This window comes from Ursus americanus, chromosome X, assembly GCF_024610735.1.
Source record: "Ursus americanus isolate L20-20 chromosome X, mUrsAme1.1.p, whole genome shotgun sequence".
Taxonomy (NCBI): Eukaryota; Metazoa; Chordata; class Mammalia; order Carnivora; family Ursidae; genus Ursus; species Ursus americanus.
The window spans coordinates 78,245,245-78,265,269 of NC_142164.1; the positions used below are offsets into that span (position 1 = coordinate 78,245,245).

The window sequence follows — 20,025 nt, forward strand, 5'->3', positions numbered from 1 at the left end:
TTTTTCTGAGAAACTTAAAATAGACTGAAGAATACAGAGAATAATATAACAAAAACCCTTTCCCTACCCCCCCTCCTGAACTGATCATTTTTAACATTTATTTTTGCCTCAAATCTTTCAGTGGGGGAGGTGTGATATGAGGGGAAATACTTAAGTACTTTAACTCAGTATTCCTCTCCCCACTGCGATCTTTACCATGAATTACTTGAATTTTTATACTGTGAGAATGGTATAATTACTCATGTAAGTAGAAATTTAAAAACTATGATGTTCACACAGCAGTTATTACTTGCGTAATATTGTTTGCATACTTCTTTAAAGTTTGTAAAATCATTTAATAAGAATGCTTTGGGAGTGGGACATTATTTAGTCATTTGTTCATTTTATTGTAGTTATTATTTGAAAATACTTTCCTGACTTTATTTTTAAGTAATGTTTCTCATGATTATAGTGGTATACATGGCTTATTGTTGAAAAAATACACATAAGCACAGAAATCTGCCATTCAGATACTATTAGTGTGCTGGTACACAATATATTCTTCCAAGGCTTTTCTTTATGCCTGTGTAGCATAAGCATACTTTTCCCCTCCAAAACTTTACTCTTTAAAAATGTAATTCATAACCTTCCCTCCAACTTTTTGTGAAAATTTTCAGACGTAAAAATGCTGGAAGAAGGGGCGCCTGGGTAGCACAGTCGTTAGGCGTCTGCCTTCGGCTCAGGGCGTGATCCCGGCGTTTCGGGATCGAGTCCCACATCGGGCTCCTCCGCTGGGAGCCTGCTTCTTCCTCTCCCACTCCCCCTGCTTGTGTTCCCTCTCTCGCTGGCTGTCTCTCTGTCACATAAATAAATAAAATCTTAAAAAAAAAATGCTGGAAGAATAGCACACTAAGCATCTGTATATCACTGGCTATATCCAACAGTAGTTAAAATTTACCATATTTGATTTATATGTACATATGTGTGTTTAATTTTTCTGAAGTATATAAAGGAAGAGTGACATTTCATCCTTAAATCCTTCGTCAAGCATATCTTAAGGACCTACAATATCTACAATACCTTTTATCACACCTAGGAAATTTGTTCTTTTCCTTAATATTATCGAATAGCCAGTCCATATTCACATTTCCTCAGTTGTCCCCAAATTGTCTTTTTTTTTAAAGCTGTTTCTCCAAACCAATATAGAAATGGTATTTTTAAATTTGCTGTTCCCACTTAATATATTGATCTCTGTTCCCTGTTATAATGTAATATAACAGTATAACATTTCAAATGGCTGCATTATATTCTATTGTGTACATGATTTGTCATTTATTAGCCAATTCCCTATGTTCAAACCTTTAAGTCCTAATTTTCCATGATCTTTAAATGATTTTTTATTATATTATGTTAGTCACCATACAGTACATCCCCGGTTTCCGATGTAAGGCTCGATGATTCATTAGTTGTGTATAACACCCAGTGCACCATGCAATACGTGCCCTCCTTACTACCCATCACCGGTCTATCCCATTCCCCCACCCCCCTCCCCTCTGAAGTCCTCAGTTTGTTTCTCATAGTCCATAGTCTCTCATGTTTCATTCCCCCTTCTGATTATCCCCCCTTTCTTTATCCCTTTCTTCCCCTACCGATCATCCTAGTTCTTATGTTCCATAGATGAGAGAAATCATATGATAGTTGTCTTTCTCTGCTTGACTTATTTCACTTAGCATTATCTCCTCCAGTGCCGTCCATGTTGTAGCAAATGTTGAGAACTCGTTCTTTCTGATAGCTGAGTAATATTCCATTGTATATATGGACCACAACTTCTTAATCCAGTCATCTGTTGAAGGGCATCTCGGCTCCTTCCACAATTTAGCTATTGTGGACATTGCTGCTATGAACATTGGGGTGCATCTGGCCCTTCTCTTCACTACGTCTGTATCTTTGGGGTAAATACCCAGTAGTGCAATGGCTGGATCATAGGGTAGCTCAATTTTTAACTTTTTAAGGGACCTCCACACTGTTTTCCAGAGTGGCTGTACCAACTTGCATTCCCACCAACAATGTAGGAGGGATCCCCTTTCTCCACATCCTCTCCAACAATTGTTGTTTCTTGCCTTGTCTATTTTTGCCATTCTAACTGGCGTAAGGTGGTATCTCAGTGTGGTTTTGATTTGAATTTCCTTGATGGCTAATGATTTTGAACATTTTTTCATGTGTCTGTTAGCCATTTGTATGTCTTCATTGGAAAAGTGTCTGTTCATATCTTCTGCCCATTTTTTGATTTGTTTATTTGTTTCTCGTGTATTGAGTTTGAGAAGTTCTTTGTAGATCTTGGATACCAGTCCTTTATCTGTAGTGTCATTTGCAAATATCTTCTCCCATTCCGTGGGCTGCCTCTTAGTTTTTCTGACTGTTTCCTTGGCTGTGCAGAAACTTTTAATCTTGATGAAGTCCCATAAATTCATTTTATCTTTTGTTTCTCTTGCCTTTGGGGATGTGTCATGAAAAAGGTTGCTTTGGCCGATGTCGTAGAGGTTGTTGCCTATGTTCTCCTCTAGAATTTTGATGGATTCCTGTCTCACATCGAGGTCTTTCATCCATTTGGAGTTTATTTTTGTGTATGGTGTGAGAGAGTGGTCAAGTTTCATTCTCTTGCATGTAGCTGTCCAATTTTCCCAGCACCATTTATTGAAGAGACTGTCTTTTTCCCACCGGATGTTTTTTCCTGCTTTATCAAATATTAGTTGCCCAAAGAGCCGAGGGTCCATTTCTGGGCTCTCTATTCTGTTCCATTGGTCTATGTGTCTGTTTTTGTGCCAGTACCATGCTGTCTTTGTGATCACAGCTTTGTAGTACAGCTCGAAATCCGGCATTGTGATGCCCCCAGCTTTGTTTTTCCTTTTCAACAGTTCCTTGGAGATTCGGGGCCTTTTCTGTTTCCATACAAATTTAAGGACTGTTTGTTCCAGTTCTTTGAAATTTTCCATGATCTTTAAACAGTGCTTCCTAGCACACAGTAGGCCATTTGGTAAATACTGAATAGGAAAGAAGCTTAAGAACATCTGATTGAGAAGTCTTTGTGATGTTTACTTCCTTAAATTTCTAGAACTGGAATGCAAAAATATAAAAGGCTTTTGGTACTTATTATCAGATTGCCCTTTAAAAAGATTATCCTGCATTATTCACTGTGGTATGTTTAGTATATAATCCATGTTGACTTATAGTATGACAGCACCTCAGGGTAAGCCTTGATACATTAGTATTAGAGAAGAGCATAAACCTGGATAGGTCCAGTATCATTGCAATAGGCGGCTCTCTCCTTACATCTATACCTACTGCCATATTTTGTAGGGGCTGGCTTGGCTCCTCCAACCTAGAGTGCCTTATAGTCTTTTGACCTAATCTGGGGCTCCCATTTCCCTGCTCCTCAAATTTCCTTTACTGTTTTGGAAAGGCCATCCTTAAGAGGAAGTATAGTCTGGAGGGATGTAGATATCACTTGAAGACAACCTTTTACATAGAGCATTTTAGATTTTTGCTTTTTAAAAGTAAAGGTAGACTGCCTGCATAGTTAATTCAAATCCCTACTTCTCGCCAAAGTAAATTACCAATGGCTTTAAAATGGTGGTCTTCTCCATGTCCAACAGAAGAGCTGAAAAGAGCCTGTATTTGATATTATCCATATCAAATTCTATTTATTTTATAGGCCCGGATTAGGGGAGATGATTTCCAAGATAACAAACGTTGCTGGTTAGTGGTGGAGTTGGGCATTGAACCCAGGTTAACCTAGTCCAGTATTTTCACTATGCTGTATCTTTTTAAAAACTGAACTTAATCTGTTTCTAAATGTGCCAGCAGATGTCATCCATAGAAGTGCAGAATAAGTGGCCCCCTTCCTGTAAGAAAGTTGCCCCCCAAAATGGGGAAATTTTAGGGGAATAGAAAGGTAAATGAGAAGAAGTCCAAAAACTCAGTTTCTTTGCCCTTTTGACTGTGGCTGTTACTTTTCAACACGAACTCAATTTTGAGCTCTTCATGGGACAATTCAATTTGGCCATGTGTTTTCATGCATGTTTATGGATGCCATAGGCCTGTAGCTAGGACTGAATTTCCTATTCGTAAAACTTTCAAATTAAAGTGATGTTTTCTAAGCCCATCTTTTTCCCCCCAAGCCCATCTATTTATCCCTTTTCAATTGTTTTAAATTATAAAAGAGTTTGCTGTTAAAAACAAAGATTCAGACAAACATTTTAGTTAAAAATTAGTGTCCCTCCTCCCCAAATGATAGTCTTGTTTTATTCATACCACGCTTCAAAAATCTGTTGACAGTTTGTATATATTCTTTTATACCTTTAGCATTTACCTACTGTGCTTATCCATTTATGTCCTATGTATATTTTTATATGTTAAAACATATAGCTAAACTCCATTCTTTTTAATGGTGCATTGCATTTCAAAGCATGGATCTACCATAATTTAATCATTCCCTATTGTTGATCCTTAGAAATATAGAATTCATTCTGGGTCAAAGGGTGGTACCATTTAAATTTTTGATAGGTACTGCCAAAATGACCTCCAGAATGGCCGTTCCCACCAGCAGTGTCTGTCAGTGCCCTTTTCTCTCTACCTGTATCTGCCAAAACAAGATAATTATTTATCTTTTAAATTTTTAACCAGTCTGATGAATGAGAAATAGCATCTCCTTACTTTGATTAAAATTTTTGTAATTATTAGAGAGGATGAGCAAATGTTAGTATCCTCTGCATATTGCAAGTTTGTGCCCTTTTATTTGGTTTTCAATCAGATTATTTGTCTTACTCGGTTTTGGGAGTTGTATATTAGAAATACCAACCCTTTCTGAAGTATCTTACAAATATTTTCTGTGTTTATGGTTTGGAATTTTTGTGTAGTCAGATCTACCCTTTTTTCCCTTTCCTTTATGGTTTCTAGGTTGTGTATCTTTTTGGAAGATCTTTTCTTTGCCAAGATTACAAGAATCTTTATCTGCATTATCTTCTAATACTTTTTACAGTTAAGCTTTTTATGTTTAAGTAGTGGTGTGAAATAGGTGTGTGCTTTTATTTTTGTCCAAATGGTTAACCTGTAGTTCCTGTTTTGGAAAAGACTATTTGATTTTTAAATATATGCTCAGCTTAAAACTGAATTATTTGAAAAAATGTAGTTTTTGTTAAAACAAAAAAAGGTGGAATTTGTGCCAAATAGAAAACCAGCTTGGTTACTTTTTTGGTCTTTAGTTTTTGAGAATAATTTAAATTGTTCATGTTTAATACTTAACATTTGTCTTGAACTGAAGGCGAAGTGTTATAGACAGTGCTTTGAGAGATTTTAGTTATTTTCATTTTACACGTTTGAAGCTCAGATTGTCCTAAGGTCACAAAGTCAGTTGGTGGCAGGGAACTAGAGTACCTTTGCATACTATTCTTTCATTTTCAGCAAACATCTTTCATGCTATAGATATAAATGTTTTAAAGCAGCAGATTGTTCACATTGTTTGGTTTATTTAAAGAACATTGGAAATGAGTATGTGCCAGGCTGTGTGTGGTGCTGTTAAATTTACTCAAACAGCCAGTTTTGTCTATATGTTGGGACATACTTTTTTTTAAAGCATTGTTTTAAAGCTTTCTTGTCAATGAATTAATTTTAGCCCTGTAATAAACCTGTGAAGTTGGAGTTATTTCAGGTTGAAAGAAGTTTGCTGCCATGTTGATAATTGCCCTAATTACTGTTCTTTTAAATCATATAGAAGAATCTTGGTCTCTCTCCATTCCAGATTCATTTGAACCAGCTGAAAATAGTTCGGACACTTAAAATCTCTGATTCTTAAGTTATATGGCCCAGACAGTATTTAGTAGACTGTTTAACCTTTGGAGAACTATAACTTACTTGAGAATGAGACCCAGAGCTTCCCAGTCTCATCATCAAAGTTGAATTTAACTTTTTGGTTCATGTCAGTACTTAAAGCTAACAGTCTAGAGATCAATATATGCTTTATGTTCTTTCATATGCAGATAACATGTAGAAAGTTTGAAAAGACCAGCTCTTGTTTGCTTTTGATCGGGGTGTGTGTGTGTGTGTGTGTGTGTGTGTGTGTGTGTGTGTGTGAGAGAGAGAGAGAGAGAGAGAGAGAAAGATCCAGCATAAGACTGCTGCCCTTAAATTAATCTGGAACTAAGAGAAATAGAACAAATAATAATATAGGTTACTCATTGCCGGACACAATCCCTTGAGATGGACTGTGTTTATTTATTTTACAGAGGTTACAGACTCAGATAGGTACAGTAACTTGTCTAAGATCATACAGCTAATAAATGGAATTTAAGCCCATTTCCGTCCAACTCCCAGGCCCTTCCACTATGCTGTTGTCCTCTACTTCATTTTTACTTTCTTCCAGTTGTATTCTTCAGTCTCTACCTTTAAACTTAAGTAATCCATGATATACGGTAGGAAGTAAATACATTATTAAGGTCCCTCATCCTCTCCCCATACAGATATATCTTCTGTCAGAATATTTTAAGGCATTAAAACCTAGCTTTTATTTAGAAATACACTTAATCTAGGCTTTTTATAGAAGGTTTGGGCCGTTTCTACCTTTCTTCAGGATACATAACTAGAGGATTTTATCCGGGAATATAGAATTCCCTCTTACACAGAGGAGGTTTAATCTTGAGAGATGCTGCATATTTCTTTTTAAACCCAAGAATATGAAATTGGAGCTGAATAATGCAGAAGGGTTGGAATTCTGTTTCTTTGGTTTCCTGTACTGTCTTTATTGTATTTGACAGCCTGTCATGTGGCTTTAGGGGAAATACCATATGCCTGTGTTTCATAAGTGAAAGTAAAAACGTTGTAGTCACTAAGTACTAAGCAGTCTTGGAGATCTTTCTGTGGGGTGATGGTTCCTACTCTTTCAGGTCATGGATCACTTTAAGAAGCCAGTGAAAGCTATCAGCTGTCTTCTCAGAAAAATTCCAACGTATGCAAAATTTTTCCATAGAACTTCTGAATTTTTGGACAAGAAATCTATAGAGATTTCTTCACACGTTTTAAAAGGTTGTCCAAATTGCTGTGTATATATTTTTCTAGACTAAAGCACTATGCCCAAAAAGTGAAACTGGGCTAATTGTTTCACTTTTGCTAAAGCTGTACTCTGTTTTATGCAACTTGAATCTCTAAATATCCAATTTTTTAAAAACAAGAGGATTATGGTTGGTGTTATATAGGATTTATTTTATGTATTCTGTTGATCTCTTGTAGTTGCGTTTCCAGCTTTGCTTTGGCCGCTAGGAAGTTGTAATTTGATTGTGTTTTGTGTACTGACTTTTCATTTCTCTAATACTATCATCGCTTCTAGTTTTCTTTTTTCTCTGATTTACGTTTCTGAATACCTGGCTATCTCCTAGCACCCTTTGCAATACCCTGCATATAGTGTGTTCATACCTATATGTTGAATGGAAACATGCAGATTGAATGAATTTTATAAATTGGTTTTCTCAGTTGGAAATTTCACCAAGAGTCTGTGACTTGGATTTTTAGCTTCCTTAAACATTTACCGGATAGTCATTCATTCATTAATCTACTGAGTGACAGTTCCTATGCTGGTGACAGGAATGCAAAGATAAATAGACACAGTCCCACTCATGCAGAACTCACCCTTGTGTTGAGATTGACATGTGAATAAAGAGGTGTCTTGATTGAGGGTATATGCAGGACACAGTGGGGGCACAAAGGAGGGAATCATCTATTTTTCTCTGAGGGAGAGGATATCTGAAAAGGCCTCATAGAGGTGACATTTAAGCTGAGCTCTAGGGGATATGCAGAGAGCAGCCATTTTAGCAGAAAGTGCAATCTGAGTCAAGATATTCAGTCTTGAATGTTAGGGGAACTGTAAAAAAGCCTCACATGGTTAAAGTATGTGGGGCGCCAAGGGGAATATTATGTAACGCTGTGGCCCTGGTAAGAGAGGTGAGCAGGTACCAGGTTCTAGAGGTCTTGGATGCTGGGTTAGGTAAGGAGTTTGCACTTGATGATGTAGGTAGATTTTGAGTTTGAGGGAGATTGTTCTGGTAGTAATGTGAAGGATGGAATGGAGGGATCTGGCAGGATAAAGTCTTAATTTAAAATAATTTATGAGATTTTTCAAACATATACAAAAGAGAATAGTATAATGAACCCCAGTGTACCTGTTACCCAGCTTCATCAGTTATCAACACATGGCTGTTCTTGCTTTGTTTATACCCCATTCTATGCCCCGTTCTTTTTTTTTTTTTTTTTAAGATTTTTATTTATTTATTTATTTGACACAGAGCGCGCAAGCAGGGGAAGCGGCAGACAGAGGGAGAGGGAGAAGCAGGCTGCCCACCGAGCAGGGGCTTGGTCCTAGGACCCTGGGATCATGACCTGAGTCGAAGGCAGCCGCTTAACCGACTGAGCCACCAAGGCACACCTATCCCGCATTCTTTTAAAGAAAATTCCTCAGTGAGTCACCAATAGGCAAAGGATAATTAATACCTAACAAAGTGGCGCTCAAGTCTGGCTGTGCAGCTATATCACCTATGTAGTTTGAAAAAAAAAAGTTCCCACCTCATATTTACTAAGTCAGATATTTGTATGGCCAGACATTTTTAGTTTTTGAAATAAGTCTCGGGTGACTTTGCACAGCCAGGGTTGAAAACTCTGGATTTAATTTTTAAGTAAATTATTTTGAAGATAATTTTTAAGTAGGTTGATTTTCCGGCAAATGCAAGTTTTTCCTGAACTCACTGAATGTTGCCTGTGGCCCTTCTGGGTGAAGTTCATCTATTAGAAAGTGGTAGGCTTTTCTATGGTTAAGTTCTTGACATTAGTTTGAATAAAGAGTATTAGTTTAAAGGCTGATGTCTTCATTTTCTGTTAGAGGTGGGCAAGACTGAAAAAGCATTTGCATCTTTGAAATTGGATGTGATGACAGGGAATAACCATTGTTACAGTTGATCTTTTGCACTAAATCCAGCCACAAATAAGGAAGGGGACGGGAGACAGATCAGTCTTTGAGGGTAGATGAGGATTATTCCAGAGCACCAGTTGAAAATGTGTAGACAAGGATCTCTTCCTTTCCTCCTTAATTTGCATAATTTTCACGTAAACATTGCTGTTTTTTTGTTGTTGTTCGGAATGCTAAGAAGGGGCTACTTGGCATGCTGCCCTTTCCTTTCTACTGGCAAAACTGATCTACAACTTTGGTGAGCCCTATTTTGTTGCCTGGTTCTTCTGATGCCAGTTTCTCTCTCTTAAGTAATTGGGAGTAGTGACCTAAAGGGTAACTCCTGGATCTGCAGCTTCCCAGGGCTGTAGGTAGAGCATACATAGGGGATGCGTTCTCAGACCTCATTCTTACCTCCGAAGTCAGTGTTGGAGGTTTCAGATTCTTTCTCCTTGGTATCCCTGCAAGAGATTTGCTTTGAATATACTGCAGAGCAAGGATGTACACTTACCTGAGGTATAGTGTTTACAGATTTTGAAGGAGGCTGTATCAGGTAATTCTGCAGATAATTTCCAGAATTGTCTTGGGTGAATAAAGGCTATTTTTTGGTTGCTTTATTATTACATTTTACTGTCAGTGTTCAATAAAATCTAGGTCAGCAATCCTCAGGGTCATGTTTTATATGGCTCAAGGATAAGGATATTGGTGTCTCTAGGAGGGGAGTGGCAGGGTGGACTGTGTGTATAGACATTTTGGGTACTGTAGAATCATGGAGCAAATTGGGTTTCATCCAGTGTACCACTTACTGGGTATGTGGCTACTCTTGGATTTAGTAAACTGGAAACAGTCTTCATCTTCAGGTTAAAGGATTAGAGATAATGCATAATTAGGTGGTAAGTAAATATTAGCTGTTACTAGAATGACGAATGGGTTCTCTGAATATTTGTTGGGTTGATATTAATGTAAATAATCAGAAACTAGGCTGGATGGAAATGTGTTCCCTTTAAGAAATCAGTTAATGTGATGTCTGTGCCTCTGTAATCAAATAGCGGGCTGGGTTTTAAGATTGTTTGCTGTTTCCTGAGATAATGGATGGTCTGGGCAGTTCTGACCTGAATTTTCTTTCAGAGACTTCATAGAGGCAAAGGCTTTTGCTTTATGGCAGGTTGGAGTTGAGTGTTCTCTAAAAGCCTTTTTATTTTAAAACGGCCAGATTGCTTTTCCATGATTTCAGTGGGAATTTTAGGCTGGCTTGGATTCATCCACACTCCCATACATGTTTGCAACATTTCTTAACCTACCAATAATACATCAGTAAATATTGATTGCATGTGGTGTGCCAAATTTAGGATTAAACAGCAGAAGGTATAGAAAAGAAGCTCCAAGAGCAGGCAGCAGCCACTCCAAGGCATTTGTTTAGATGATATTGTTCTTAATTTGATGCATGCCATTTGGATTAGGGGCCACTCTTTTCTACCTTAAGAAAAATTGTGCAAAAGAAAATTTCTCATAAATGGATGTATGATAATAGAAAGCTTGGAAGAACCTGAAAAACATGAAGCATAAATCAAAACTATGTTATCCTGCCATCCACAGGCAACCACTGATAATGTATATTTTTTCCCCTCCCAAGTTTGTGGGGTTTTGTGTGTATGCTTGTTTTAAACTTCCTCACCCTGTAGCAAACATTTTCTCATTAGTAGTCAGGGAAGTGATAGGTACAGGGTACAATGTAAGCACATATAGAGTGACATGCAGTCAAGTTTTAAGAGATTCAGGAGAGGGTTGTCATAATTCTGGCTAGTACTTGTGCTTTCAAAATCCACATGAGTGTTCATTATGTTAGGGTGAAATAGAGGTTAAAGGGTCCCCTACCCTCAACTTTCTTAGGAACTTTCTTTCTGTTATCTCCTCTTTCCCTCTGCCTTTCAATGACCCCATAATTCTCTGCCTGCATTTACAGCCAACATTTTCAGAAGAGTTTTCTACGCATTCCATCTGTATTGCCTCATTTTCCATTGATTCCCTGACTCACTCCAGTCTGGCTTCCCTTCCCAACACCCCACTGAAACTATTGTTGGTCAAGTTATCTCTATTCCCAATTTCAATGTACATTTTTCTGGAATACCTGATTTTAACATTGGACACAATTGATCAGTCTTGCCCTCTTTTGTCTTTCATGATACCAGGATGAACTAGTTTTACTTTTACCTCACCAGCCTCTCCTTTTCTGGGTTCTCCTCCTTTTCCTTACCTTTAAATGTTAGATCAAGTAGGAGTTCAGTTCTGGGCCTCTTTTCCTTCCTTCTTTGTGAGTCGTCATCTCCAGACCAGTGGCTTCACATACTGTCTATATGCTGACAATCACAGATTTTTATTCTCAGTGCATACTTCTTTCATGAACTCCATTCTGCAAATATTGCCTACTTATCAGGTGGTAGATGCTGTGCTAAATGCCAAGAGCTTAATACTGTAGAAAATCAAACTAGAATTGATATTTGCTGTGAGAGAAGCAGGGTAGTGTAATAGAAAAATAACAGACTAGCTTTAGGTGAGTTGCTTTGGGAAGCCACTTTGGGTCTTAAAGTCACTCCTCAAGTGGAACTAGCTATGGAAAGAAATAGGAGTGTAGGGTAGAAGCATTCCAGTGGGAATATCACTTGTAAAGGTCTAGAGGACAGAAGGAACTTAGAGCATTCTAGAAACTAAAGGGAAAGACTAAAGTAGTTGTGCAGAAGGGAGATCGGAGAGAGTTCCAGCAGCCAAATCATGCCAGGGCCCTATGAGTCATGATTAGAGTTTGGATATAATTCTAGGAAAACTGTTGAAAGGTTTTAAGCAAGGAAGTAACATGAGCTGATTTATGTTTTAAGAAGATTACTTTTGCTGCTCTCTGGAGAATGGGTTGATGAAAGGAAGTGTGGAATTGGGGAGATCAGTTATCCCTATTTCACAGTTGAGGAAACAAGTTCACAGAGGCTGGTTTGTCCATGCCCATGCGATGAGTAAATGATATAGCAGGGATCCTAACCTGGGTTTCCTGATTTTGAGCCTGTATTCTGATCTGGTGCTTTTCAAACTTAAAATATGTTAATCACCTGAAGATCTCATTAAAATACAGATTGATTCCTCAGGTCTGGATGGGCCTGAGATTCTGTATTTTTAATAATTCCCAGGTGATATCAGTGCTGCTGATCCTTCAGCCATACTTTGAATTGTAAGGCTAACCTGCCACTACACTCCTCTTGAGCCAGATTTGGGAACTTACAGGTGTCCTCTGCCCTGAAGCTGATTTATTGAAAGTCATTCTAAATTTGATCAACTGGAGTTGATTACTACAGAGTGAATTACCCTTTCAAGAGCGATTTCCCCTCAGTATATTTTAAGTGAACACACTTGTCTTGAGATGTAAACCCTACAAAACCCAAGATTTAAACCTTAAAGGTAAATGAAGTTTGTGGGAAAGGAGGAAGGGGGAAAAAGTGGTTAATTAAATAGAAGTATTCAAGTAATGTATAGCTATGGGTGGTGGTTCATAATAATCTATTAATTTCCTTAAAGCTGATCTTTTTAACATAAGTTTAGGAAGAAATCTTTATTACATGTAAAGATTGCATGGTGCTCAGAGTTCTGATCTGACCCAACAAAGGCAGTAGGCCATTTCCAGGGATTTGTTTAGAACTGTTTTTTGTTAGAGGCTTTTTTATGTAATGGGATTTTCACCCATTTAACTTCTAAACGTTAGGTAGAACTCATTCCCTGGTTACTGTTCCCATCTTTAGTGTGATTTGACAGTATCTCAGCTCATAACCTTGTGCCCCAGCTTTCTCTCTTGCAATAATTTCCTGAACGTAGGATCCAATAGCGTAGAAGAGTCTGTCACAAATGTATATTTTCATCTACAGGGATTTATTGTAATAAAACTAGTAAATAAAGTGAAAAGCATGTTATTAAAGCATGGACTTGGGAGCCAAAAAGGCCTGGATTTAGATCTTGGTGCCAGCATTTACTAGCTAGGCATAAGGTACTTAATTTCTCTGAGCCTCAGTTTTCTATCTGTAAATGGGGACAAAACTTGGCTTGAGTGGTGAGGATTTTATGAAAGACTATTATATGAAGCCCCTTGGACAGCATGTCTCAAAGTTTGTTCTTTGGGATACTTAAATTGGTGGGCTTTTAGTAAATAACACTTGAAAAAAAATGATTTTGTGCTCTTATAAGTTTCCTTTACCCAAGATTTCTTGGAGCTGTTAGTAATGTCAGGCAGCCACCTGACTGTCCTAAAGGAAGACAAATTCCTTTTTTAACATTTCCCAAATTACTGGAACCTTGTCTTCCTTCATGGAGCAGAATGCTGTAAAATTTTAGCTTTAGGAAATACCAACTCCTTGTCTGGCTTGTAGTGAGTGCTCAAAAAATACTTTCCTTCCCGCTGTGAAACCAGCTTAGAGAATAACTAGGAACAAAAAAAAAACTTTTGAATTTTCTTAATTGATGTCTCATGGACAGTAATAGCCTTCATTTTTAAACTGTAGATGTTTCTTGCAACAAAATTGTTAACCAGGTTAACATTGCACTTGTTAGGGGAATGTGTGTGTTCGTTCATTTGTTTTGGCTCAGTTATTTAATTGGCTGCCTATCATCTGAATCTGTTTATGGGAAAAAGCCAAATGTACTTGCTCTCCCCGAACCTTGACAGCTAGGGCCTGGGCTTAGGACCTATACTTGACTGATTAGATGCTCACACTTGGGACTTTTTGTGTCTAGAACTGCTGATGCAAATAACCTGAGACCGTTCAGAAATCTTTCTGCCACCAGCAGTACCTTCCACGCATCTAGAGTCTGGTGTTAGCAGTAGAGGCACCCCCAACTAAGCTGTGGGAGGTCCTTGGCTGTAGTTCAAGGCTGTTTCCTTGGTTCCTCTTATTTTCTGAATGTGGATCTATAAGCCTTCCTATTGATTCCCCTAAGTTGTGATCCTTCCAGTAAATCACTTTTCTGCTTTAGTCAGAGTCTGTTGTTCTCAACCCAGACCCTTGACTGGTACAGAATCCTAAATCAAAACAGCTGTAGTTAAAGCCAGAAACATATGTGAAGATTTGCCAGTGACCTCATCTACATTTTCTTAAGTCTGTAAAAGAGTTGGAGTTGTTTATTAGTGCAAGTTAATCAGTGCTCTTGCTTTGGAGGATTGTTTGGTTTTTTATTGTTGAATTCTGAGGTTCTTTATATATTCTAGATACTATATATAGCTTGCAAATATTTTCTCCCAGTGAGTTTTATACTTTTACATTTAAGTCTGTGATCCTTTTTTTTTTTACTTTGCTTTTTTTAAATTGAGATAATTAACATGACATTATAATAGTTTCAGGCGTACAACATAGTGATTTGATATTGTGAAATGATCACAGTCTAGTTAGAATTTTTTCTTAATATGAAAACTTTTAAGATCTATTCTCTTAGCAATTTTCAAATATATAATACAATATTAACTATTGTCGCCATGCTACACATTACATCCCCATAACCTATTTGTTCTGTAACTAAAAGTTTGTACCTTTTGACCACCTTCACCCATTTCACTCACCCCTGCCTCTGGCATCTACCAGTCTGTTCTATCTATGAGTTCAGTGTTGTGGGCATTTTTGTTTTTTTTTTGTTTTTTGAGACTCTACATGTAAGTGTATTTGTCTTCCTCTGCCTTATTTCACTTAGCATAATGCCCTCAAGATCCAGCCATTTGTCACAAATGGCAAAATTTCCTTCTTTTTTATGGCTAATATTCCTGTGTATGTGTATCCACTCATCCATCAGTGGACAATTAGATTGCTTCCATGTCTTGGCTACTGTAAACAATGCGGTAAACATGGGGGTGCATAGATCTTTTCAAGTTCGTATTTCTGTTTCCTTTTGCTAAATACCCAGAAATGGAATTGTGGGATCATATTTTTAATATTTTGAGGAACCTCCATAGTGTTTTCCCATATTGGCTGCACCAATTTACATTCCCACCAGCAGTGCACAAGGGTTCACTTTTCTCCACATTCTCACCACATGATTCATTTTGGGTTAATTTTTATATAAAGTATGAGACTTAGGTCAAAGTACATATTTTGCCTATGGATATCTACTTACTCTGGCACCATTTGTTGATGAAACTATCCTTTGATTGAATTGCTTTTTTCAGCTTTGTCAAAAATCAGTTGGGTAGGGACGCCTGGGTGGCTCAGTTGGTTAAGCGCTCGACTCTTGATTTCGGCTCAGGTCACGGTCTCAGGGTCGTGAGATTGAGCCCACATGTCGGGCCATGTGCTTGGCATGGAGCCTGCTTAAGATTCCTTCTTTCGCTCTCCCTCTCCCCCTCCCCCCGCTTTCCCTCTTTAAAAAAAAAAATCAGGCATATTTGTATGAGTCTGTCTGGATTCTGATTGATATATGTGTGTATCCCATCTCCAATACTACATGTACAGTCTTGATTACTATAGGGAGATATATATGTATGTCCTGAAATTGGACAGAGTGATTCCTCCCTCTTCTTTTTCAAAATTATTTTAGCTATTATAGTTCCTTTGTCTTTCCATATACATTTTAAAGATTTATTTATTTTAGAGTGTGCAAGTGAGTGCACGGAGTGGGGAGGGGCAGAGGGAGAGGGAGAGAGAATCTTAAGAAGACTGTGCTGAGTGCGGAGCCTGACGCAGGGCTTGATCCCACAACCCTGAGATCACAACGTGAGCTGAAACCAAGAGTCAGATGCTCAATTGACTGTGCCACCCAGGCGCCCCATATACATTTTAGAATAATCTCAATTTATTTACAAAAAAAATCTTGCTGGGATTTGGATAGGATCTGCATTAAACCTGTGTATCAATTTGAGGGGAATTGACTTTACTGTGTTGAGTCCTCTTAATGTATGAGTATAGTATATCTCTTCATATATTTAGCTCTTTTATTTTTTCTAAATGAACATTTTGTAGTTTTCGACATATAAGTCCTGTATGTGCTTTGTTAGATTTACACCTAAGTATTTCAAGTTTTGTTTTGAGCAGTTGTGAGTGTTGGTGTACTTTTAAAGTTTGGAGTTTATGTGTCTGTTGCCAGTATATAGAAATAGATTGATTTGTGTATGTTTATCTTGGATCCTGCAACTTCACTGAGATCATTTATTAGTTCTGGGTGGGTTTTGGGTGGGTTTTTTTTTTTTGGTACATTTGGGGGATTTTCTACTAGATAATCCTTTGTCATCTGCAAATTGGGAGTTTTGTTTTTTTCCTTTCTGATCTATATACTTGTTATTTCATTTTCTTAACCTTATTACAGTGGCTGGAACTTCCAACACTGTGTTGAATGAAAGTGGTGAGAATGGACATCCTTACCTTGTTCGTAATTCTGGAAAAAAGGCATTCAGTGATTTGGGCTGTATGGTGTTGGGGCTGGCTGCTACTTTCTGCAGTAGAGGTCTCAAAGCCTCCCAGCAAATGACTGCAGCCACAAAAGTGTGATAGCTGCTTATTTTAGGTAAAGAGTGTGAGAAGTTTTGTGAGAAAAAGCCAAAACTGAATACAGGTAGCTCCCTTAGAGTTTCCCCTACATGGATTAGATTGCTAACAGAATTCTGTTAGTCTTGTTTTAGATATTTGGAAGTTGTTGGCAGCAGGCATTTTGTTTATTTTCTTTTACATGCTGAGGTGATTTTTTAAAAAAGTAATCTGGAATCTCCTATCCTAACATGTGAGCCATAAAGGGAAAACTTTCTTGTCTCTACAGAAGCATTTTAGAATATACTCTGAATGTTTCACCAGTTCTTCGTGAATGCCCATTGGTTAAATAGATGCCAACCATGTGGGCAATTACACTTTATTTCCACAGTACTGAGGATGTTGGACTGAATCTAGGCCAAAAGCTAACTGAATTTTATTTGTGCTTGGTCAGCTTTATATTTTGACAGCCTTCTTGGGGGAGAGACATTGACCTTCAATTACTGCTGTTTAGCAAATACATTATTAGTAAGAGAATCCTTGGTATGTAAAGAGCTTTCATTTCACCTCTACTTCTGTCCATGTGTCCTAGTTGCTAATGGGAGAAACCTTTATTTCTTCCTGTCCTTTGGTCAGAACATCTTGAGGGACCTGTCTGCCATGAAAGATCACCTGGATTTATACTGTGGGTTGCCCACTTTTGTGCCTTCTAGATTAAATGGCCTTAGTAAAAATGATTGTGTTCTGTGCTTAGGACATTTCTAGTGGGAGTCTTATACCTCATTTTCTCCTTTAAAAATAAAAGTTTTGTGTTGCCTTTGTTCTTATAACACAATTAATATATTTTTATTGGTTAAAACAATAAAAGATGTAGAAATGCATATGCATAATCCTTTTGGTTAGTAATGAGTTAACATTTTGATGTATACCCCCCTAAGCAGTTTAGACATAGGTTTATACTGTTTGTTTTATAACCTTTTTATTTCACCATGAAGATCTTTTTGTTATGTAATTGTGTGCAATGTTTATAACAGTTGTGTAATATTTCATTTTAAACCAATCCTTTTTGGACATTTGGTGCTTTCCAGTTTTTCACTATTACATATGGTCATGCAGTATAGATTCTTATGGTTAAATATTTGTGTACATCCTTACGATTTTCTTTGGATAAATTCCCAGAAGTGGAATTGCTAAATTTTCCAGAAAACTGCAAGGATATGGTGAATTTTTCCATCCTGAGGTGTGTTAAAAACATGGTGATCTTTTATTTTCAATTATGAGTGTGAGAGGTTTGTTTTAAAAAGAAGTGTTTTAATTATGGCTTAAATTGATTATAGTCTTATGCAACATATGGATATGAGCCAGTTTTGTCTGAAGAGATTCCTTTTTCTTCCCTACCTCATAGCTGTGCCTCTGAGTTGGCATGGCATCATAAATCCAGAGTTTTTGCTTTAAGCATTTTGCATGTTCTTCATTCTGTCTTGTTTATGTCAAGCATGTAGTACTCGAGATTGCAACTTTAAGTTCTCACTTTTGGGGGGAATTTCTTTTCAGATCATAAAACAGAAAATCGAAAACATGAAAGTAGACAGGACTAAACTGAAAAAGACACCTACTGAGGCTGTAAGTATCCAGAAGTATGCTCTATTTTTTCATTTCAGAAAAAGTCCTGGTAGTCGTTCAACCATACTGATCTTCAAAATGCCATCACTTATATATACAAAGTGCAATAAAACAGCAAGTTGTCTTGAAACAAATTTACTTTTGAACTTCCCTTGATTAAAAGAGTGAATAAGCTAGTCACCAGTGGAAAGTGAGCACTAAAGTGTTTGTAGCTTTATGTACCTGAAGTAGGCTCCCTGGCTGCTGTCCTATGCATTGGAAGGCAGTGTGGTATAATGGAAAGAGCAGATGTGGATTCAAATTCTGTATGTACTTGTGGGGTCTTTTTCAATTTTTTTTTCTCGACAATTAAAGTAGTAACACCTTTCTTAACTAGGTTTCTTGTAAGGCCAGTGTTGTAGCTTTTTTCAAATTATGGATTCTTAATCATACGATTCAACTTAACCTGTATTAACCTATATATTGGGTGACCACGTCAGTTGATCCTGTGTCAGCAGTAGCAATCCCAGCTTTAGTCCAATATTCTGTCAGCTGGCTTAAACTGCATTTTGAGGTTAAGAAAATATTGCATTGTTATGACACTTCTGTAGATCCCATTATGTTGTAGTTCGAAGAGCACGAGCTTTGGAATTAGACATGAGTTTAAATGACGAGATTTTTGTGGCCTGGTTTGCACAGCTATAAGACAGCGTTGATAATTTTTCTCTTCTTGATGTGAGGCAGATGCTTGGCAGAGTATCTGGCACATCATCAGTTAGTTCATTTTCTAAATATAGGCCACTTGCTTTTTAAAAACTGTAACTACCTGGCCAGTATCACCATGGATATCACTGTTAACATTTTGCTGTATTTCTTCTAGTCTTTAAAATATTATTGCATGGACAATTCTCTCCTGACCTTTTTTGTTAAGCATTATACTAATTAATGTGAGAAATGCTGTCTTCCCATACCCTCATCAACATTACAGATTATCTTTTAGATTTTTGTTAAGTGGGGAAAAATATTTCATAGTCATTTTAATTTTATGCTTTAATTACATATATTTTCAAATTTATTGGCCTTATATTGGTTGTCTGCTCATCGTGGTCATTTTGTATTTGACATTGGAATATCAGGTTGTTTCTTATTGAGTGCCATACATATCGAGTATGTTCACTTTCGTATCTGTTGCGGATACACTTTGCTTTTGATTTTGTTTTTGATATGTTTTGGCATCTTGAATTTTTGACAGTTATATACTCAGATTATCTTGGAAACTAAAGAGCAAAAAGAAAACTTACCTTAAGAAACTACACAAATTAAAACAGTGGCATTGGGGTGTGTGGTGGCTTAATTGGTTAACCATCTGCCTTCGGCTCGGGTCATGATTCCAGGGTCTTGGGATCAAGCCCTGCATCGGGCTCCCTGCTCAGCAGGGAGCCTGGTTCTCCCTCTCCTGTTCCCCCTGCTTGTGCTCACTTGCTCTCTGTCAAATAAATAAAATCTTTTTAAAAAATTGAAACAGTGGCATCAGTGTAAGAAGATAACCTAGGAAAGTATCCTAGTGTACATGTGCATTAGAACTTAACATATGATAATTATAGGAATATTGGTAGGGAAGAAACCGTGTCAGGAAAATTGTTCGACTTTTGAGGGGTGGGGACTATTATATTGAAAGAAATTCTAGATAAATTAAAAGTCAAATATTTTTAAAAGAAATAAATTATAGGTGAAATATAAATGAATACTTACCTGGTGTTAGATGGGGATGGCCCTCCCAAGCATTAAAACAAAGGGAAAAAATATAATGGAAGTGTAAAGTAGTATATCCAAAGTAAAAAGGCACATGACAAGCTAGGGAAGACATTTGTAGCCCAGTATACAGTAGGCGCTTGAATAATAGGGGTTTGAACTACGCAGTTCTACTTATATGTGGATATTTTTCAATAAATACAGTATTGTAAATGTATATTCCTTATG

General features: G+C 37.3%; 1 protein-coding gene across 13 annotated transcripts in view; it reads left to right on the top strand.

The window, feature by feature from the left end:
• The window catches only part of HUWE1 (HECT, UBA and WWE domain containing E3 ubiquitin protein ligase 1), a 162,405-nt gene that overhangs the window by 13,435 nt on the left and 128,945 nt on the right, over positions 1-20,025 (top strand). For all 13 annotated transcript variants that reach the window (XM_045799347.2, XM_045799346.2, XM_045799350.2 and 10 more), the window contains one exon: positions 17,998-18,066. In XM_045799347.2, the coding sequence (XP_045655303.1) occupies positions 18,022-18,066 (45 nt within the window). In that variant the 5' untranslated portion in view covers positions 17,998-18,021. The remainder of the gene's footprint in view (positions 1-17,997; positions 18,067-20,025) is intronic.